The 22,137-nt window shown below is 37.3% G+C and overlaps 4 protein-coding genes across 8 annotated transcripts; 2 read left to right on the top strand and 2 right to left on the bottom strand.

Annotated features, from left to right (window-relative positions):
• Positions 1–2,214: 2,214 nt before the first annotated feature.
• LOC128893728 (neuroglian) lies at positions 2,215–12,263 on the bottom strand. 4 transcript variants are annotated; one of them, XM_054154921.1, is made up of 8 exons: positions 12,147–12,263; positions 10,430–10,506; positions 9,845–9,977; positions 6,848–9,340; positions 6,453–6,773; positions 5,718–6,367; positions 5,331–5,423; positions 2,215–5,219 (listed from the first exon to the last, which is right to left on the bottom strand). In XM_054154921.1, exons 2-7 carry the CDS (start codon positions 10,482–10,484, stop codon positions 5,332–5,334), a joined length of 3,744 nt encoding a protein of 1,247 aa, XP_054010896.1. In that variant the 5' UTR covers positions 10,485–10,506; positions 12,147–12,263; the 3' UTR covers positions 2,215–5,219; position 5,331. The 4 variants fall into 4 exon arrangements, with proteins under 4 accessions (XP_054010896.1, XP_054010897.1, XP_054010895.1 ...); XM_054154922.1 differs by having other exon boundaries at positions 5,331–5,420; XM_054154920.1 differs by lacking the exon at positions 5,331–5,423 and adding an exon at positions 11,799–11,933 and having other exon boundaries at positions 12,147–12,250.
• A 1,235-nt stretch (positions 12,264–13,498) lies between these two features.
• On the top strand, positions 13,499–14,183 carry LOC128893996 (uncharacterized). The gene is made up of 3 exons (XM_054155360.1): positions 13,499–13,651; positions 13,714–13,832; positions 13,921–14,183. Exons 1-3 carry the CDS (start codon positions 13,639–13,641, stop codon positions 14,140–14,142), a joined length of 354 nt encoding a protein of 117 aa, XP_054011335.1. The 5' UTR covers positions 13,499–13,638; the 3' UTR covers positions 14,143–14,183.
• On the bottom strand, positions 14,174–18,055 carry LOC128893991 (uncharacterized). Of its 2 annotated transcripts, XM_054155347.1 has the most exons (6): positions 17,919–18,055; positions 17,220–17,555; positions 17,022–17,152; positions 16,691–16,940; positions 16,512–16,627; positions 14,174–16,419 (listed from the first exon to the last, which is right to left on the bottom strand). In XM_054155347.1, exons 4-6 carry the CDS (start codon positions 16,834–16,836, stop codon positions 14,318–14,320), a joined length of 2,364 nt encoding a protein of 787 aa, XP_054011322.1. In that variant the 5' UTR covers positions 16,837–16,940; positions 17,022–17,152; positions 17,220–17,555; positions 17,919–18,055; the 3' UTR covers positions 14,174–14,317. The 2 variants fall into 2 exon arrangements, with proteins under 2 accessions (XP_054011322.1, XP_054011323.1); XM_054155348.1 differs by lacking the exons at positions 16,691–16,940; positions 17,022–17,152; positions 17,220–17,555; positions 17,919–18,055 and having other exon boundaries at positions 14,174–16,445.
• Positions 18,056–19,191: 1,136 nt separating this feature from the next.
• LOC128893995 (ras-related protein Rab-1A) lies at positions 19,192–22,054 on the top strand. The gene is made up of 4 exons (XM_054155359.1): positions 19,192–19,490; positions 20,295–20,691; positions 20,764–20,993; positions 21,079–22,054. The coding sequence occupies exons 1-3, from the start codon at positions 19,468–19,470 to the stop codon at positions 20,962–20,964; spliced, it is 621 nt and encodes a 206-aa protein (XP_054011334.1). The 5' UTR covers positions 19,192–19,467; the 3' UTR covers positions 20,965–20,993; positions 21,079–22,054.
• Positions 22,055–22,137: the final 83 nt, after the last annotated feature.

Genomic DNA, 22,137 nt, shown 5'->3' with positions numbered 1-22,137 from the left:
CTTTAAACAAGTATTTAAAATTGCAAAAACGACATTACTTTCCAGTCCACCTAATATAAACCTACCGCCGTTATATGTAATTGCTTTGATAAATATAGATACAAACGAAACGTCGGTAGGTTTGGTGTTAAATGAAATTACAAAGGTACATCATAGAATAAAATGTTTTACAATGATGAATAGAAACGCGTATATTCGCCGCCTATTCGGACCTGACGTGACGGAATCGTGGCGACGGTGTAGAGGGCCTACCGCTAAGGGATAAGGCATCTCTTCGATACAACATACAATTGATCCGAGATAGTGTATTATACGCGGCTCACGAACAGGGAAGCGAGTCCTCGAGGGCCGTCTCCCGAGAGCGGCCTGTGCCGGTTTTATTCCCGATCGATTGTTTTTGCCCGACCGTCGCAAACCTAATTGGATTCGCTACGAGCCACGAGGACCCGTATTATGGCGAGCATTACGCAAAATCACGTACCGTCCCGACGCTTTTAAAATGTCGATCCTGCCGGCCCGTTTGAACCGTAATCGTGGCCGCGGAATGGAATCGGGTCGGCGATTGGTTGTGCCGCTTAATTGCAACGAATAACTTTGTACCCACAAAATTGTTTTTCGACGCCGTCCAGCTTTCTTACCGGGATCCCGTATCGACGATCGGAATGGTCCTTTTTGCTCGCCTCGAATTTACCTTCGATATCGTGGAATCCAGCGCTGCAAAAAAAAAACATTTCTAATCAACCCACTGAATCGCATTCAAACCCCAGAGTTCTATCACTATTTCTATTCGAATACATTTGCATTCCGGTCAATTTTTATCTCGTACGATGACAATGATTTGTTCAAAAAAAACTTTGTTTTCTCCGCGCGAGACAATCGTAAACATCGAAGGATCGTCGCCATTGTTGTTTTGATTGCTCGCCGCTACTTGTATGCGCAAAGAGGATGCGTGCTTATCTAACCACCAATTGTTCTTCTAACCCTTCTTCCTATTTTCTGTAATAGAAAAATCAAGAATTCACTTAATCATCCTATAATTTTTAATCACACTTCTCCTTTCCTTCACGTCGTACGCTCGGATTGCTACGTCGCATATTAGGTTAGTCAAAAATCGTGTCCCGCATGTTTCGCATTCCTACGTGATTGTGTCGCGGTAGCTACGTTGTAATTCTTACCTTGCAATGTACGTGTGTACGATCGACGTGTGCAAGTCCTATATGTATACACGATTCTTCGCCATCATACGCCGTCGACCTTACCTCCTCTTCCTCGAGACATAGACGCACGCACACAGTTCTACATCGGGCTCGACACAGACACGCGACTCCTCGAGCAAGGCGTTAACGTCGGTGCATGTACTTAGCTGACGGCGCGGCGGTCAGATCTTGGGTATATACATTTCTGCGTCGTCTGTTCGCCTTCCCCTTTCATCCTTTTTGTCTTCACTTCCGGTCGCTGTTCGCGCGTCGCAAGGGTGAGCGAAAAATAGCGGGAGCGAAGAAGGTGGAGAGGCTGGCGGGAGGGGGAGGGATTAGCCGATAAGGGAATGGACGTTATTCAAATTAATCTTTATCTAGATCAAAGCTTATTCGTAAAAACTTGTACGAATAAAGCTTGACTAAAAGTTGACAACGACTAAAAGTTACTCGTTGCATAGATGTAACTGGTCACAATTCTGAGAGTATCGCAAAATTGGAAAAAAGTAGATAAGAGAAATGGAGCGAGAAGTTGTAACAGAAGAGGGTGAGGTAGGAAGAGGGATAAGGATGGTGCCAGGAAAAAGGAAGGACAGAAAGGAGAGGAGAGAGATCGGGTGGAAGGGGAGGAGGAGAACGACTCACGAGAGATCAAGTTAGAGTACCGGCACAAAAAACCTGTCCCGCATAATTACATTATCGGTCACATCTCGTTCGACTTCTGTCCGCGCGGCTCTCTTGCTCGCCTGATCGAACGCGCTCCCGTCGAACAGAGGGGCCCGCGTCTTCGAGGACGATGCAACGAGGGCCCTGAAACCGCAGGGGGTCCATCGTTACCTTTTTATACAATCTTTTCATGACCTTCGCTGATTGCGATTGGAAAGACTAACAAATTGGCATCTCCATCGATAATAATCCATAAATTTAACTTAATTTCATCTACTAGTCGCACGGGAATTATTACAAAGTTTTGAGTACAGAGATCGCAGATGGGTGTAACAAATAAAAACGCCCCTAATTTCTACACTTCCATTTATAATTCAGAACGTAACCTTTATCGAACACACAATGGATCGGATTATATACTAATTTATACATATTTTCGTTTTATTTATCTTTTTATTGACATGGGAGAGATGTTACACAGGCGTTGGAATGCGCGTTATCGTAATCGCTGATAAACGGTCAGAACTTAAAGCGAATCGATTAAATTTTTACATAACATTCGTAACGCAATGAGACGCAACGCGATTTGTCGCGTGATGAGATGAAAGAACCTTCGACTGGGTTGCTAAACTCTGCAGTCTCTACCTTGTAGAAAAAATATTGAAACAATGGCACCCGTCAAAAATATGCAGGAAGAACGTATTCGCGTTCTTTGTGCATCTTTCTGACGGGAAACGCATTAATATCTTAATAGTAATAAGATAATGTACAATTAAAAGGTTAGCACGATAGGCGCGCACATGTTCGAACGGGTGTACTTTTTTCTTCCTTTTCTTTTTTGCGTTATTTTTGACATTTTTTATGGACAACATGCGCCGTCCCGTCGTTGTAAATTCTGCGGCACGTTTGTAGAAGTCGCGCATCGTATTTGTCATGTAAATGTTGCGTCGACGGTATATAAATAAAATCGTCGATACATCGATAAAAAGAAAGAAAAACTAATTAAATCCAAAACAAGCTGATTCGAGCTGAATGCTTCTCACATTTCTACCGTGAATACAAAATGAAAGTCTATCACCCGTATAACGAGTAATGAAATAATAAAGAAAAAAAAATGTATCAAAATATATTAAAAAGTATCAAAATACCAGTTGCGGTTTACGAAAGTTATTGGAAGTTCACATAAGTTGTCACGTGTTCAATCCAACTGGAGATTCAAAACCATAGAGTACGTGATTTTTAAACGCTTCGAAAATATAGAGAAGATAGTACGATTAGAAAAATACATTGGAAACATAATCGCGTGCGCTTGTAACTGACTTGGACGTCTATGCTTATCCTTGGAAATATAATTTAATACAAGTTTACAATAAATGTCACTCTAATATATTACATATATGTCTCTGCACTTCATTTTTTCCTTTTATATACTTCGGTATTTTTACAATAAATTATTGTTTTCATTAATTTACAATACATCTCCCTTTTTGTAGTCGTCTACATACGTATGTATATATATATATATATATATTTATATATATAGAGTTCGTAAAAATTACGTGACGTCCAAGCCATTTGTACAGGGTAATCGGCAAAAAAGACCTTGACAAATATTAATTGAAACGTGAGAGTTTTCATTAAAGGAAACGTGTCTTTTTAACAATGGGCACTCGGTAAAGCTTTCGAAGAAAATTGGACAGAATAATTGCTATGCAGTTCATCGTTCTTTTTTTGTTGTTTTTTTTGTAAGCTGGGAGCTACGTATCCTTTTGGAAGTATCATATACATTTTTACGAACTTCACGCGCGCATGTAGTGTAAGTATTCTATATTTTGTACCTTTCTTATTTTTGTACCTGACATATTTGCTCGCGACACTTTTGCAGACAACCTGTACATTGCATTGAATATGCTAAACTTAATACGGTAAATAAAACGTACATTTACTCTCGAAGAAATCAACGAATCATCTATGATTTCATAACACTTTATATACTAAAACGTAATAATAGCTGCTCCTGTGTGATCGCATTCTTTTAAGACTCTAAGCATTAATTAATAATCAATATATGTCTCTATATGTTCAATATTTAATATATTAAATAATCAATAGCCTATATTCATGGGATTATAATAAAATTACCAAAAAAGGAAAGTAAACATTCATAAAAATAAAAGGACTTTCGTTTTCAGCTAAAGCACGTTTCACATACAAAAAGCAACAATTAGAGGCCATGTGACATTTTCCTTTTCCTTTAACTACTATAGTGCATGTACAATGTTCTTTTTAATATCATACTAATAATATCTTTCATATATTTTTGTCGTTCGTGTATCGTTAATGAAAGTGCAAGTGCACGATAATTGTAGATAGTCACTGATTCGTTATATTTGGCCCTCTGTCGGCAGAGTAAAAATTGATTGCATCTAAATGTTCCTTAGAACAATCTTTTACTTTTTTTTTTTAAGTTAAAATTAGAATCAGTCGAGGCCAGATTGCGGCACCATTCCATATCAGTCCATCCGTTCTCAAGATTGCATATAAGTAACACCGATCTAACCAATTTTGCGTAAACCGAATGATCGATACCGATTATCTCTTTTTCTCTATCTCGAAAGACGTGATCCTATATGCAGCCTCAAAAGTGCATCAAGCTTTTGTGCCATACATACTTAGAACAATATAAACATAACTCGTATACCCTGTCGTAAGCTGAAGTGTCCGCTTGAATCTGGCCTTGTCAAATGTTACGGTCGATGCTAGAATACTTTCTACTATATTATGTCCATGAATAGCTTGCACGCTATGAGACACCTATCGTCTTTGGGTTTTATAATTAGTCAAAGACCGTCAACAAACTCATTACTCGAAACTAATTTTCGATCGACTAACAAATGGGTATTCGTAACTCGCGCGATACGAAGACTTGTCGCAGATCAACTTTCTTCCGATACTAAAAGATCGCTCGATCGTTCGAGCAACGCGTCTAAACTTGTACGAAACGTTTTGAGAGGAATTTATCTTCGAACGACGCTTGTATATTCTTTACTTCGAACTCGATATCGAAACGTTCACCTATCTTTCTACGTAAACTATAAAACCCAAAACCAAAGTCTAATTGGCAGTATAGTGTTGGACATTGCGCCCAGCGCAAGGTGCATAGCAGAGCTGCTGCGGTTGGCAAGGACCGAGGTCCTTGCTTCTGACAAGAAAACAATTTTTTTATGCGGCTTGAATAAGATAATGGCAGAGGTTACACGTACGTGGCCATAGTACCACTTGGAATGGGTGGTGTTTCCTCTGGTCTACCTTTGGGTCCGTATTGTCCGATGAAAGAACCATCCTCCGTGAAACGTCCTTCAACAGAATGGACATTCAAACTTACACCTTCGCATTTAGAATTACAATTTCGAAGAAGGTGAAACGGACAATATTGTAATTTGTGTATGAAAGCATCGTTCAACCTACCTTAAACTAATGTTGCGAATGCTTGTGAGTTTGGTTCTGGTTTACGGTGCCGACCGTACTGACCAATGAATGACCCATCTTCGTTCATACCTTCTGCATGAAATTGAGCAATAAAGCAAATAAAATGCGGAACAAAAATGAAAGTGCTATGCGGAGGAAATGGACGATCCATACATAAATAAATATTGTATAATATATAATAAATTTCAATAACGCAACAAAGAAATCGTCGGAACATAAACGTCTCTGACCATGCTTCCGGTTGCATGTACGTGGGAATTGGTGCATTCGTGCATGCACTATTAGGAATGTAATGATACATACCTGAATTGCCTTATTACTCTGTTAACTAAATATAATCCGACCTTTATTATATTTTAAACTGACCTGTATCACCCTCTCCGTACTCCGCCATAGAATCGGTGTCAGATTCAGGATGTTTACCATCTTGATGAGAGGAAGACGCCAAAGACGCGCGACCACCCGCTGACTTGGTGTCCAAAGGTTGCGAATACTCGTGAAAACCGCCTTCCTCGGGATAGTCGCCTCGTCCAGCAGCCAATTCCCTTTCGTGTACCGCGTATTTCCCGCCTCTGTTGCGTTTGATGACGCAGACGATTATAAGTACCAAAAGAAGGAAGGCGATCGCCAGCATCATTCCTATGAACCACCCCGCGGTCGCGACATTTTCTTTAGGTTGAATAATGGGTCCCTCGCTACTCGTTTCTACTTCCTGTGGTTCGCTCTCTGTCAAATAATTTCCATCCACGGCAACCACGGACATCACGTACACTTCGCCGCTTTGAAGCCCGCGAATTTCGATCGTGTTCGAGTAATACTCTGGATCCGACTCGAGAGATATCGTCTCGCCTTTGAGTTTGTATTTCACGAAGAAGTGGCTTCCTGGATTTCCGTGGAGGTTCACCTGCCAATTGATACGTACGTTCGAGTATCCGTTCTCTTTCGCGATGGTTTCCCAGGTGAAGTATGGCATATCTGGACGTTGAGATGTACGCGTCTTTTGTTCAATGAAATAGCTAAAATAGTAAATAGAAGTTTAGATATCGTAGAAAGATGTGTAGTAAATGTTGAATTAGCTATCCCATATAAAGAATAACATACTCGTTCCCTTCGCCAATTTTCGTCGTCGCTCGAATATGTATACGATACTTCGTATTAGGTGCCAGCGTCGCCAACTGTGCTCCTGTAGCTTCCGGATCCGAGATGTGCGGCTTTCTCTCTAACAAGGGTCCCAAATTTGTTCCGTTTACGACTTGATAATAAATTCTGTATCCAGTGAGGATGCCATTCGGTTCCGCGGGTTTCGTCCACATTAAGTATAAGGCGCTGGAGCCCATAGGATACGCCTCGAAAGCGAGAACTGTTCCTGGAACACCTTCCGGCGTGTCGAAGCTCAAAGTTTCGGATGGCGGTCCAGCATACCTTAGATAAACAAATGACATTGCACATACAACAACAGAATATTCAGAAATAAATTATAATTTGATTTTCATTACCTGCCATTGTACGCTAAAATTCGAACGTAATTTTTGCTGAAGGGGACGAATTTGTTGACCATCGCATTCGTCCTGTTACCGCCTCTTATATCGATTTCTCGCAATCCTTTCTCTCCATCCCTCTCTGTCCATGTTTGAATCTTATATCCTTGTAATTCGCCGCGTACAGAGTCCTCGGGAACCGGATTCCACGACAGTTGGGCGGTGGTACTCGACATTACCTGGTTCAACGTGAAGTTACTTGGCGCTTGCAGCGGAACATCTTCTCCAGAAAATCCGGTCACTTCGCTGGGTGCGACTCTACACTCTCCCTTCTCGTTTATAGCCACGACTTTGATTTTGTATTTCTGGTAAGTAGGTTGATTGTCTACCACTAAACTATTTTTCTTCCAGTCGCTTATATCCTCTATGGTCCACTTCTCTCCGGGTATGTCCCGTTTATAATACACTCTGTACATGAATTTGGGTGCATTGTGTTCTATCTGCGGCATCACTGTCCAAGATATAACGAGATTCTGCGGAGTGGTGCCTTTACCGACAACGTTATCGGGATTCTTGTAAGGAACGTCAGGCAACGTGGAGCACACGTCGCTGTGCGGCGAGGGTAACGAGGGCCCTATTTTGTTCCAGGCTAATACACGGAACGTGTAATTAGCCCATGGCGTCATAGGCACGACGTACGTTTGCTCGGTGGCTGGTACGTCATCCTTGGATATTTCCCAGGTATCTGGCGTGAAGGTAGTGTTGTGTTGGATGGTATATCTTAAAATGGGAGCTCTGTTGTCGCCCATGGGAGTCCAATGAACAGAAGACTCGGTCCCCATGCAACGTACATTAATCAATTTGGGTGGATTCGGCACATCTTGGACTATTAACGTTGCTTGTGCTCTCGTCTGGTCCAATTCGGTGCGAGCGACGCACGTGTAAGTACCTGAATCTAACTCAGTCGTCTTCGTGATCAACAAAGAGTAATCGGTACTTCGTATGAATCGCGGTTCCATATCGAAATCGATCGACTGGTTATTGCACAGCCAATCGATCGTTAACGTCAAACTCGAATCCGTGACGGCGTTACACCTAAACGTTGCTGTAGAACCTGCAGCGACTTCGTAATCCTCTGGCTCGTCCGTGATTCGCGTATGTTCCTTTACTAGCAGAGTACCGGTAGCTTCTACTTCTCCGAATTTATTAGACGCGTGGCATGTATAGTTACCAGCGTCTAGAAATATTACGTTTTCAATCTCTAAGTCGCCGTTCGCTAAAGTCTTGTATCGACCCCCTGTTAATTCTTGGCCACCCCTAACCCATTTAACGGCTGGTTTCGGTGCTCCAAATACGCGACAGGTCAGTCTCACAGGTTTCCCGTCCACCGTGGAGATATCTTGCGGGGGTTGGGTGATCTCGGGTTCTAAAGCTAGAACGTTTACGTAGACGTCTTTATATACGTAACCCAATGAATTTGTAGCGTTGCATCCATAATTTCCTGTATCTTTCTTTGTCAGTTTCTCGATAACGATAGAGTTCGACGTTACTTTTCTGCGAGGGTTCGGCGGAGCCTCTGATATCGGTTTACCGTTGTAAATCCATTTTATTTCCGGAAGAGGTACTCCGTTAGCTGCACACTTGAACTCGACGGTTTCGTCCTCAGCCGCGTCTATTATCTCAGGTTCGATGGTGAAGAATGGTACCGCCATTACTTGCAAGTTTATAGAATACGATTTCGCGTCTCCGACTCCGTTGGACGCCTCGCAAACATACGATCCCTCGTCTTTGAAATTGACATGTTTTATTATCAACGATTTACCGTAATTCCCTTGGGTTATTCTATCGTTAGTTCTAATCACCTCGCCGTTTTTACTCCATATTATCTGTGGCAGTGGCGTTCCACCGAATATGCAATACAATTCGATCATCTTACCGCGTAAGGCAACTTCATTTTTCCTACTGACGTACTGTTTAACTGGTTCGTGTTTGTTCTGACTAGCCGACATCCCCGAAGAGATAACGTTTAACAGTACTCTATTTCCTAATTTGTATTCGTTCTTGAATAAAGATGTAGCTGCGCATGCATAGTAAAAATCGTCGGATGCGTCGTCCCTGGTGACGTTGCTGAACCAAAGGTTTCCTTCGGGATCTAATGTCATTCGCGAATTATTGATCGATTTGATGCCCCCAGCGGCGTCTTGGATCATCCAGTACACGTTCGGTCTTGGCCAACCGTCTGGCGGATGACATGTCAATTTAAATGGTTGTCCTTCTTGCGCGTCCAGACTTATGGGATTTTGATCTTTGAAGGAATTCAATTCAGCTTTTCGGACGAAAACAGAATTGGAAGTCGCTATTCCCCATTCGTTTTCTGCGTGGCACTGGTACTGGCCTTGATCCTCATCGCGTGGTCTCGAGATCACCAGTGTACCTCTACCTGGCTGTTGAGAGATGCGGTCGTCGTACGCTGGCCACTCGAAGTTCTTTCCATTTTTAATCCAGCGATACCTAAACGAAATATGAAGTTTCCATAAGTACAGTTCAACATTTAAATAAACGATTAAATTAGAAACGGTTATGTGACGAGTTTCACTAGTATTAAAAAAAATCTATATTCTTTAATTTCTATGTTTAATCATTTATTTTGATTCCAAGCCACTCCCATGCATCTACAATTCACACCACAAGTAAGGTATCTTTATCGGTACTGGTAACTTTATACCCCCTAAGGCTATGAGGTCATCCTTGTAATTAAGACCAGTTACTCTGGCTTCTTTGCAGGACAGAGATAGTGCACTTAAACACAAGTGCAATGAAACTACATGAATGGGATCTTGGAGGAAATTGTGATCTTAACATTGCATTATTCCGTAATTAAAACTTCCTACAAAATTACTACTTTCTTACAAGCAACTTTAATAGATTAAAATGAAAGTAGCTTGAAATCTTTGTACGAAAATTAGAAAAATTGCTATTTTAATATATATTTATTTAGTTTGAGATGCACTTTACCTCGGAGCAGGTTCTCCTTCTGCTTCACATTCAATTAAAAATGGTTTGTCATTCTCATTAATGCTTGCTTGGGCCACTTGAAACAGCTGCTCATCTGTAGGGGGCTGTTTGGATATCCGTGGTGGAGATTGAACTAATGGAAGATACAAATGGCAAACATATATAATTTGATACACTTTGAAGTAATGCTTTCTGTGAGTGGACTGTCTCAATTAATGTACTGCAAAGTAAAGAAATTAAGTGAAATCAAAATACTCTCTCAGAATAATATAAGCTTTTAATTTTATACACTGTAACTAAGCAATAGTAATAAAAGCATAAAACTATCCTCTTGCAAATTCTGTTGTAGCATTATGTTTCTATATATATATAATTTAATGAAAAATTAAACTATTCATCTATCAAATTAGAAGTAAGCAAGTCTATCTATTCGTCTCTGGCAATTTTTATAATTTTCACCTCCTATAACGTCCAGGATACGAACTATAATTAAAAATCAAATACAGTTATAAAAACTGAATCAGTCGTAACGAGTGTTGCTTCCAATTTATGGTGACCTATATGAAACAACGAAAGTATACTCACTTATAGCCGATGTCTGCAGTACCAACGTGGAGATAATGCACACGACGAACTTCATGATCAGCCAGTATTTTCTTGATCTAAAAATAGAAAAATGACTGTCTTCATATTTTCCAAAAAATAATTCACGAATGCATTTTATCGTAGCGTCGAGAATTCGCACGTAACAGTGACGTAACTACGAGTGTACACAGCGTGCGGGCCCCCGATTTTGAAACACAAAAAGCAAACGGAATATCGAACAATTTCTCAATAATATTTCCTCTTTCTTCCACGAATGGAAAGTGATAAATATAAATCGTGAATATAGAGAAGTTTAATGATTATTTAATCGAGAATATTTTTACAATTATCGCTTCTACGTTCGTCGATTATTTTTCGTTGAACATGAAAAATATCACCGTAGGAACGAGAAACTTCGAACGAAATCGAGCTTCTAGATTCATTTCACTTCGAAAATACAATGCACTAGATACTGCTCTCAAACCGGAAATTCATCTATTGAATCTTCCCACGGTTCAAACGAACTCGACGAATGAAATCATCGCTCTTCAAATCCTATTCGCGACATTTTCTTCGTCTTTATGGATCATGCTAAGATATAAAACCTTAAAGAAAACCGACCAATACGATTTTATAAATAAACATTGGAATTTAACTTATACAATAACTTTATAATTACGAATGAATCGCTGAGCATTCGATGAGACTTTATCTACTTCCGGCGTACACACACTTACGAATCGAAATGTCAAAACAGACGAGTAAAATAATCACGTAGATACGAAGTTTCGAATAAGTTTCGAATAACAAATAAAGAATGAACAATTAGCGCGTAACTTCCGCAATAATCGGAATCGTACAACCAGCAAATGAATAAATAGGTATAAAAATGGTTGCGTAAAAGCGGAATTGAGCTGTAGCAACAAGAAAACAACGTAGATCGTCGGAATAACTGTTCAATCGACTAAACGAGCATAGCGTCACGCGATTTCTATTTGCTACCAATTTATTCGGAATAAAATTCGATCTATGTATCTCTGTTAAACCGATATATGTAGAATTGATTCGGAGCTTTCGAATGCAATTTTCAAATCTGGTGAAAATGTTACGGGACGACAGTTGCCAATGGAGACGCGAAAAATGGGCGTGCTCTCCGCGAGAAAAAAAAAATAAAGCAAAAGCGACGGGCAAACGTATAGATCGACATGTGTCAGCGTGCCCGGCTAATCGCGTCGGAGCTTAGGAACACCATAGACCTTAGGAATACTAATTTCTCGTCACGATAGAGAGAAAAAGAAAGAATTATGCAGGGTGAACCCAGAATTGTTACATGGTTCGCGCACAGGTGACGGTGTCACGATGATCTCACCGTAGTTGTCCTTCGAAATCACAACATCGCTAACGGAAACGAAAATTTTCACCATCGCCCGAGCCGAACGACTCTTCGCTACCTGTTTAATCGATCGTGGAACGTTTAAGGGGATCGTCTCGATTGGGTGTCGATCTGAAAAAAAAACGAATTCTCCTGAGGAAAAGCAAAAGGGGGGAAAAAAAGGGAGCACACGCGGGGCTGGGCAAACGAAACGGGCACACCCGCGAACCAACATTGATCGCTCGACGCTGTTCCCGTTTGTTTCACGAAATTCACGGCCGATATCTTCGACGTATGTCACCGAGACGTTGCTTTTTCGATCACTGTAGCGACTGGCTCACCTACCTTTACGTTTTTGGAAGCGTTCGTACGTTAAAATCCCATCATCACCAAGGCATCATTGAAAAACCACTGACTCGCACACGTAACGCGCCGTACGGTACTGTACTACTGTAGATGTGCACGTTGCGTGTATGGAGCTAGATCCCCCTCCCCTAACGCCACCGGCCCCACCGATACACACTGTTACACCTTTACGAACTTTACGAACCGTTCACACTACGAAGCTCAGGAGCGAATCTACTTGGATCCAGGGTCGGTTTTAGCAATATTGGCGTCCCGGGCAAGATTATCGTGGCGCCCCTTCAGAGGCTTAAAATTTTTAAGAAAAGAAGACAAGGTAATGATATCAAACGATGAATCTGTAGCTAGATTGTAAAGATTGTTAAACTACAATGTACAATAGCAGCTTTACTAATCTACACCGGACTGCGACGTCCCCAAAAATCTGGCGCCCCGCCCTAACGCCGGCCCTGCTTGGATCCATTGTGTAACTGCAACGAAGTGTCCACTTTGAGCTCTCATTTGGGAATGCTAAGGTTCTAGTGGGTTCTAAAGGATAGAAATTCTAGTCAAGTTCTTCGTATACATTCTTCGATCTCGAAGAAATTTTGTCATTTTGTTTGGTTTAAGTATCAACTGTGGCGTCTTTTCGAATGGTACCTTCTCAATAACAATTCGTCTTTTGTGAACGATCCCTTATAGGAGTGAGTGTCCTTTGGCCAATAACGGTCGAGACGGATCGAAGATATCTGTCGCGCTAGATTCGAAAAAGGCGCACCCCCCGAGTAAACGATGCTGCTATGTATAGGATCCTAAAGTGCAGCTGCGTACACTTTGTGGAAAGGGGGGCATGAATGATACGCTTTAAAAGCGATGCTTGTTAAATGGGGATAAGCCTCGTCACCTGAAACGTGAGATCTTTCTTCGACTCGAAAATGTAGTCCAAGTCCTATTCTAACCAAAATTCTATTTCTAACACTGTTACGATTCAAACGAAAACAATTTTATTAAATTTACGAAATAAAGACGGAGGATGAGGTCGTCAGGGATGGAATCGTTCGAACATGTTTAGAATATCTAAAATACCAAAAATCAATTTTACAGAGCTATTAAATAAGATGTTCTAATACAATAAAAAAAGTTATGCAATAGCAAAGAAGATAACAAATTATAAATATATGAAATGCTAATATTTGCTACATATTAATAAAATAAATGTTAGACTATATACACTATAAACTTAGGTGTTTTGCCATTAATGGCGCCACTATGTTAAATCAGTTCTTTATCAATGGCGCCATCTTAAAGAAACAACGTGAAATTTTTCCACAAAGCTTAGGCGTTTTGCCACCGATGGCACCACTGATATTAAACCTAATAGATGTCGCTACGTGTACAAAAATAAACTGAAAATTTAGTATGACATATTTAAATAATAAACTCGTTCAGTTTTGAATGAATAGAAATGATATTAAAATAGTGTACGAATTAAACAATGTCGAAAATAGGTTAGTAACGACATATACGCAGAAAAGGAAGTCACGTAACATTCGAATTTGTTTGTTTTTAGATGATCTTGAAGAACAATGCGAGGACGCACTGTTCGAATTATGCGACGCCAGAGAGCGATATCCATTACGATGCGTTAATGAGTTTAGGAAATCTATCCAACTTCAAAGTGATATTCACGTAATTTATGTTCTCGATGTATTCGTAATATTGTCACGTCTAACTAACGGACATGCCACATCTTTTCATAACGTATTGGACTTTCCAGATGACGAAAGTATGTCCGAAATTAAATATAATGGATAAACCATCCGACTTAAAACAAAGAGCAGACTTCAACATTGATTTTTACCAGAAAGAAGCAGGATCTTTTGAGCACTTGGATTGTAGATTGCAAAACATTGCGAGTAAATTGAATAATTTGAAAGCTGTTGCAGAACAAGTTAATCGTGAAAAAATGTCCGAGATTAATAAACTATTGAAAAATTAAATTTATGTTTTTCAAGTAATAAAATCTTAAATATAACGTTATACATGTATTTCTCATTAATATTTCATATTTTAGTACACCATTAATTGCTTAATATTAATATACAAATTGAATTAAAGATAAATAATACAATTTCATGCATGACATTTTCGAATTCTTATTTAAAAACTTATTCTTATTGCATACATGTTGCTAAAGAGGAACTTTTTTCTATTATACTGTGTATACTTTTTGTACTCATACGTTTTACGACAACCTTGGCACCTCTTGTAATATCATGAAAAAATTTCATTATTTCTATATGTGTGTCACCGAGATTTGTATTCGATAGCATATTTAGGGATTTTCTTCTTGGTCTTAGATATCTTTGATTAGGCAAATTCTTCTTCTTTTGAACAAGTAAAAGTTCTTGATAAAATTCGTCTGTAATGTCTTCTATTTCATTCGATGATAATTGTTCCGCTTTGCTAGTGTTTGTAATTTGTTCAGGTGATTTTTCCTTTTTTAATTTTAATTTATTTTCATGAGTTTCATCAGTATGAACAAGAGTCTCAGAATTGTTTAAATTTAGTGTATTTTGAAACATCTGATTCGAACTGTGTCCACTTGACTCAATCTTAGAAGCAGAATCTTTTTCCTCATATGATTGCATTTTATGAACGTTCGTACAGTCTTCATCCATTTCCTTTTCATTATTCTTTATTGGTGACTGTTTTTTAAGTATTTTTTGTAACGATCTTGGTATTTGATCTACCGTGATAATTTCGTTCGAAATCACTACTGGAACATTCAATCTTTTAGCATTATTAAACGTCGATGTATGATTGACATCCAAACTATTATTCGAGCAACTAGTTTTTACATTGATCTTTGATACTAAGTCTTTCCTACAAGGGGAATTATGTTCAGTTGTTATTTCAGATTTGATTAATTCATCAGTATCTATATCATCCATTAATAAATCTTTATCAATCATAACCTCTAATTTATCTTTAGTTCGATCTATTTCTTCGTAATCGAGTAACGAAGGTCGAAAGATATCATCTTGTAATGCTTCGGGGATAATATCCTCTTCCTCTTCGTACTCTGCATCATCATTCTCAGTAATATTCATGTTCTCATTGCATTTATATTCATACATTTCAAGATATGAACTATTATTTGCAACATTGTCCTTCTTATCGTCATTGATAACACTTGAAGAAGTTTGCATTTGCATGTTTTTCGATTCAGGTGTAATTATATTCGGACTTTTATATTTATTTTCCATTTTTTTGGGTAATTCGATCATTGTTATTAAGTTTTCTAATCCAAGCAAACTAGAATTTCGTAAACATTTTTCTCCCTCTTTCGTTTCAATTTTCTCCGAATTTTCCAGTACCTCATCTATCTCTAATTTGGTTTTTTGTTCTATAACTGCTACAGCATCTTGCTCTTGCCGAATTGTGAACATTAATCCTTCCATTACTAAATCTGTAATATCAGAAGATCGTGATTGGATATTCTCTATTAAATGTTTCCTTTTTTTCTGACAATGTATTTCTTCGGATTGTGCAATATCTGTAAGTGATTTTACAGAATTTGTGGAATGTTCATCTATTTCTTTTATCTTACGTTTCTTCGTTTCGTTCGAAGAAACTTCGTCGTCTAACATCTTACGTTTTGCATCTTCTATCTCTCTTTCTATCAGGTATTGATATGGTAAATTGATAGAATCGATATTAGTAGCATCAACAGTATTACTATCTTCCGATATTTTGTTAATATTCGAAGCAGTAATATTGTTGTTACCAACAGTTTTATCTTGCATATTTTCATCTACTGAACAATTGGATTCTTCCAATCGATCAGCAGCTATTTTATTTTCATCAACTTTGTTTGCAGTACTATTTGGCAATTTTGAACTTGTACCACTTCTACTTTGATTCTTATTTATGTTTTGTAATATTACAATTGAGTTTTTTAAACATTTATTTGCTTTTGTTTTAGTTTCAGATAAATCATTGTGTGGTACAGATGGTTCAAGTGATGCTTTAGGACTATTTATTAACTTATTTGATTGTACACAGCTTGTTTGTTTGTTGGAGGATGTTTTTGTAAAATTGTCAATTTTAGAACTAGTATTTAATCGATTATTTTTTGAAGTCTGTTCTATACTTTCCAAAGGCAACATTATTTTAATAGTAAGAACAAAGGCATGAGAAAATGCTGAAACAGATCGTTCTTTAAATTTCATTAGTGCGAACATTTTATCCTGCCGTGTCCACGATGTATGATCTTCGTTGTACGTGACAGTTAAGAAACTTACAATAATATAAAAGTAAAAATGAAATATTTTAATAGGTATGTTGAATTCAGAAAAAGGATACTGTAAGTAACTAAAAGATTACTCGTGCTAAATTGTTGCCCTTGACGCGGTTGATTTTTTATAATCCTTCTAATTATTTTCATCAGTTCCTTTCCATAGGGAAACTGTGTTAAATTTCTGTAAATAGGCGTATTATAAAATCTATAATATTGAAAGCAGTATATTGCTAAGGAAACCTACAGAGCAGTGCGATGATATCTAAGAATAAATTTATATATGTTCTTTTTATAGCATAACCAGTATGAACTTGGAACTGTTAAAACTGGATTTTCCCTTTGTTGGATCCAATCAATCCAGCTAGTCTCTCGTACATATATTCCAGGCATTTTCGTTCGGGTATTAATTCTCTGAACAAAGGAATCAATTTTATGGTATCCTTTCCACCAAACGATTCCTTCACTATAATTGTAAGATAATACAGAACCTTTTGCTGAAAGTACATATAGAAATTCATTTATAATAATTGCTTAAAAGTAAAAATATATTAAAATAACAATTTTTTAATACTTACCCCTGTTATAACTTCATTAATAAATACATCAACAACTGTGTCCCAAGGTACAAATTCACAAGAACTTGACCCAGACAATAATTTCTTTCCTTCTGTATATATACCAATAAATTCTACCACTAGTAGCGTATCTACAAAGAAAAATAGATATTAATATAATTCAAACGCATTTACAGTGAATATAATCATTAAACAAACCTTTATTCACAGAAGTAATTAAATGAATTAACTGCAATACCAAAACTAATAAGGATACTATAAGTGGTACTAATGTATCAAATAGTTTCCACAAGCACAATGTTGTGAATAATAAGAGGAGAGTCACATTGATGTTTAAACGTGTGTTTTTATACAGAACAAATTTCATAACATTTTTAGACTTTGCGCTTTTATCAACAAGTTTCAGGGTACACCCATTCACACTTTGAAAAAGCAATTCAGGTGGAGATTCATCTTTGACAAACGTGGACGACATTAATGAAAATAATTTACACTGTTGCTTGCTACCACTGATAGTTTCATTAGCAATCTCCACTAAACGAAAGACAAATAAGTTTAATATGATACTTAATCATAACAATAATTTCTCATAAGAATTTTATAATAGTTCGTAATAGTAAACAATTAACAAGTAATACACTGATAAAATGGATCGTGTAACAATAATTCTATACAACGAAATAATAAAATCATTTAGCATATATACACATACAGCCTACATATATAAATATTTCAATAGTATTTGCTAATTTGTAGTACACGGAACTACTTAATAAAATTTAAACAACCGTCGATAAGTAAAATTTCACTGTAACAAAAGATTTCGCGTGTATTTGTGCTATCAAAATTGACAGCTGACACATTTATCTAAAAACAGCGATCCGTACAGCTACACACCTACAGCGTTAACGATTTTGTTTTCCTAAAGACATTTATATATACTCTCAATTAAAGGTTCTGTTCGACAGACTTACAAACCGCGACGTAGTAATTTAATTAAAAACGAATTAATTTCTACGGTATACATATGTATGCATAGGTATATATTTATATATACTGTACAATACAAAAAGTAACAAAAAGTATTTAGGTTTAGGAATGAATATATACGCAGTATGCAAATCAGTGTGGACAAATGTTGACAATTGTTGACAACTCACACTACAATATTGTAATAATATCGCATTAGGTGTTTATTTTTATTAAGAACAAACGACTTATTACAAGCAACAGGACAAGCAGTGTAAGGAAATTTTTCAGAATTCAAGTGATGAAGATTTTTGCATAATGGATATGTATATCACTAAACGTATAGTCCAGGAAAAATCACTAAGCTTATTTACTAAACGATAATTTAAATAAACCATTACATCAACATAGTATTTTGAGAATATGACTTTAGGACGTGGTCGCAGATTTATGCGCATTATGCATCTTTAATCGCTTCCATAGTTTTTTAGGTGACTTTGAGAGATACTTCTGTAATGGGGTCAAAGTTTATGTATTAACTTGTAACACAAATCAGAAATTCATTCGTACATTTCTCTTTGCGATTTCACCTTACTGTTGCATCGACATTGGTCAACACGTTGCACCAATAAAATTTTGGTCACGTGTCAATCACTGTTTACATCAACGTCATCATCTCATGAGACGTAGATCGCATAACACGAGTATCAAATATACAATATTCATTACATGATTCAATGAAAACATCACATGTTTTTATAGAACGCTCAGAATAATATTTAGTTAGAGTCCTACGAATATCTTAATCGTAATATATCGAAACAAATACAAATATAACGGATTGAAACCGAGTAGTTGTTATATTTGTCCACTGTTTAATTCTAAAAACTTCAAAACTTTCAATGATCAAAAGCGAGAAAATTTGATACGTTCTAAATTAATACTGCAAAAGTTCTGCAACAACGTTTTCAGTTACATCGATTTATCAACACCTCGGATACTTTTCTCGAAATCTTTTGAGATTTATAATTGATAGAGATATATGAAGATACAAGCGATAGATCGTCAAGGCTGCTTCTTTCGAAAGGGAGGTCATGGAAAATAGCTTTATTCTACATTTTTTTTTTCGTATTTTTACGTGAGAAACCATCTCTGTTTGCGAGCGTGGTACGGTTAGTGGAACACCCTGTGTAAGAAGTGCGCAGACGTGGTGTTCGGTCTGAATCGCTCGTGTCCCGTCCACGTAGAGGGAGTGAAACAGCACCTGCTGCCATTCTGGCATTACGTCAATGGTGGACGTCTCATTCGCTGGTTTGGGAGGAGTTACCGTGACCGCCATTGTTCGAGCTCCTTCGTATTGAAGAACGTGATCAGTAAATTCGTACCGTCACGTTACCGATTCCGACGGATTTGTGTCTCCCTTGTAGATTTCTGCGACGACGGTACACGACATCACTGAGCGTGTTCTGAGCATAGCATGTCCACAATGAATCCCGAGTAGTGAGTAAACTTCTTTTCGCGCAGACATAAGTGTATCTTAGGAATGTTCCTATCGTGAAATTTAATCAATTTCGGTTGCAACTTCAACCACGATTACGCTCGAACGTGTTTTTATCGCTTTTACCTACGTATTGTTCCGTTAACGCGAACAAGTTCTGTTTAACTTGTACTGTCTGACAGATTCACCTCCTCCCCTCTACCCCTCCGCACTACGTATCTATATTCACTGGCCATATTTCAGAAATTCATTCTCTGTTGTGCTTTGTTCATTCTACACTCGTTGAAACGAGCTTCGAATCCACGACAGTTCGACAATTTCCGTCGAAAATCTTTAGAAATAATTTGTCGATATTAGATTCTCGGACAACTGCAACGAGAACGTGGTGAAGCTTGTTTGTTCGTGATTCATTCATACTGTAAATGTGTACATAATGAACTTACATTATGTGCGATTATTATAAAATACACATATATGCGTACACATATATATGTATATTTGATCAAAAGTACTGTCAAAAGTGTTATTCTTATTAAGTTTAATTGTATAAAATAAATATTTAATAAAATGCATATTTCTGTGTGTATTCAACAAATTTTTTTATACTTTCACATCATGTTATATTCTCATCTGTTGTGAATCATAAATGTTCTATTAAGTAGCATCATTCAACATTTATTAATAATTATAACGGTCTGTTATGAACATATATATTTTCAAATCAGTTTTGTTTACATACCATGATTAATATTTATGCACATATTTTTGTACAATTATGTGATGCAATAAAGATCAATTTTTTCCAGTGATTACCTGTTCAAATTGCTCTTAATTGGAGACTCAGGAGTTGGAAAATCATGTCTGTTACTCCGCTTTGCTGATGATACATACACAGAAAGTTATATCAGTACTATCGGAGTAGATTTTAAGATAAGAACAATCGACCTAGATGGAAAAACAATAAAATTGCAAATCTGGGATACGGCTGGTCAAGAACGGTTCAGAACAATTACAAGTTCTTATTACAGAGGTGCACACGGTATTATTGTTGTGTATGACTGCACGGATCAAGAAACATTCAACAATGTGAAACAGTGGCTAGAAGAAATCGATCGTTATGCCTGCGACAATGTCAATAAGCTGCTGGTCGGCAATAAATGCGATGTTCATACTAAGAAAGTAGTCGATTATACAACAGCAAAGGTAAGACAACTGATTTTAGATAAACATCAGGGGATTAGGATATGTAACTCTATGTATGAATTATTGAAACAGGAATATGCAGATCAACTTGGAATTCCATTCTTGGAAACATCAGCAAAAAATGCGATGAATGTAGAACAAGCTTTCATGACAATGGCTGCGGAAATAAAACTTAGAGTAGGTCCTCCATCGAGTGGGAATAGCGATCCAGCAAATAAGGTGAAAATAGAGCATGGACGTCCAATCGAACCTTCTAAATCTGGATGCTGCTGAGAAATGTAATCTACATTTCTGTAACCAAAGTGAGCATCTCTTTTATACGTATTCATAAAGATCCTCAACTCGAAAAATATACATTTATATCGACGGCGAACGTTTTAATTACAGAAGGACATCTTATGGTGGCAGTTTTTGACTGCTTAAGAAAACATTACCAGAAGAAATACAAAAATCATGGAAGTTTCAGTTTACATTATTAAAAAAAAAAAAACGAGGTGTGAAGCATTATCAATTATGGACCACCAACTCTATTACAGAGTTGAATAAAATAACTTCTGTTCTATCTTTTTTCTTCAAAAAAGGAGAACATAGTTACTCACTCGCTAATACCTAGTGCAAAAAAAAAATCGATTATAGGCAAATTGTCATTAGCATCAAAAGTCATTGATTTTACGCGACGATGCGTGTAACGGCAATTCGAGTTTATAATTAAATTAAATAATATTGTGTATCGTGGTTATAAAAAGTAAGCACTCTTATTTTTTAGCGTAATTATAAAATGTATAATTGAATGGTTTTTTTTCTTTTCGTTGTCTTAGAAGGGGGTCGTTCTTAATGTTTGTACTACCCAGACATATTTTCCATATTTTATTCCAAACTTTTTCTTGTCGCGAACAAGAATTAGATTAATAACGTACTGAAACATACCGTCGTTGCTGCCTCCCTCTTTTTTCAGTGCTCATTAGTGTAATTTAATAACATTATATTAATAAATATTTCAACACTAATACACAAAACGCAAATAGCATACCCATGTGTACGAGGAATAATTGAAAAAAAAAACATTATACATGTTTCACCCGATAACTTCTGTAAGGGTTACATAAGTTTTTAAAAAAACTTGTGCTACTTGCGATGTTCGTAACGTCGTTCGCCTATTATAAATACGTCGTGTCGTTTGATAAGTGTTCGAACGCTTGGTAAATAATCGATATCGTTTGTCTTGTTTTTACAAAATAAGCGCATATTCATACAGCTGTTCGTTTCATAAGAATTTGTAAGATTAAAAATTTAGCTAAAATCTCTTTTGTATCGGTTCTTTACTGTTCGAAATAGTTAATATTATTTTATATTACATACTCGAGTCCGAATCTTTTTACTTTCCTATAATCAAGTTAATTAAAGAATATCTAATATAATTAGAATATTTTAGTGGGACTTCGTAAT

Source organism: Hylaeus anthracinus, unplaced genomic scaffold, assembly GCF_026225885.1.
Source record: "Hylaeus anthracinus isolate JK02 unplaced genomic scaffold, UHH_iyHylAnth1.0_haploid 3, whole genome shotgun sequence".
Taxonomy (NCBI): domain Eukaryota; kingdom Metazoa; phylum Arthropoda; class Insecta; order Hymenoptera; family Colletidae; genus Hylaeus; species Hylaeus anthracinus.
This window is presented reverse-complemented; position numbering and strand designations above follow the sequence as displayed.

Bases quoted from the DNA above. Each gene is read 5' to 3' on its own strand.
- LOC128893728 (XM_054154919.1), bottom strand. From the start codon at position 10,484: ATGAAGTTCGTCGTGTGCATTATCTCCACGTTGGTACTGCAGACATCG. The intron at 6,368-6,452 runs GTATGTTATTCT...TTACTATTTTAG, and splicing joins AAAATTGGCGAAGGGAACGA to CTATTTCATTGAACAAAAGA. The intron at 5,220-5,717 runs GTCAGTTTAAAA...ATTCTGTTGAAG, and splicing joins GTACGGAGAGGGTGATACAG to GACGTTTCACGGAGGATGGT.
- LOC128893996 (XM_054155360.1), top strand. The intron at 13,833-13,920 runs GTAATTTATGTT...TGGACTTTCCAG, and splicing joins AACTTCAAAGTGATATTCAC to ATGACGAAAGTATGTCCGAA.
- LOC128893991 (XM_054155347.1), bottom strand. From the start codon at position 16,836: ATGCCTGGAATATATGTACGAGAGACTAGCTGGATTGATTGGATCCAA. The intron at 16,628-16,690 runs GTAGGTTTCCTT...GCCTATTTACAG, and splicing joins AGATATCATCGCACTGCTCT to AAATTTAACACAGTTTCCCT. The intron at 16,420-16,511 runs GTATCCTTTTTC...CGTACAACGAAG, and splicing joins TAATCTTTTAGTTACTTACA to ATCATACATCGTGGACACGG.
- LOC128893995 (XM_054155359.1), top strand. From the start codon at position 19,468: ATGTCCACAATGAATCCCGAGTA. The intron at 19,491-20,294 runs GTGAGTAAACTT...AATTTTTTCCAG, and splicing joins TCCACAATGAATCCCGAGTA to TGATTACCTGTTCAAATTGC. The intron at 20,692-20,763 runs GTAAGACAACTG...TTATTGAAACAG, and splicing joins TCGATTATACAACAGCAAAG to GAATATGCAGATCAACTTGG.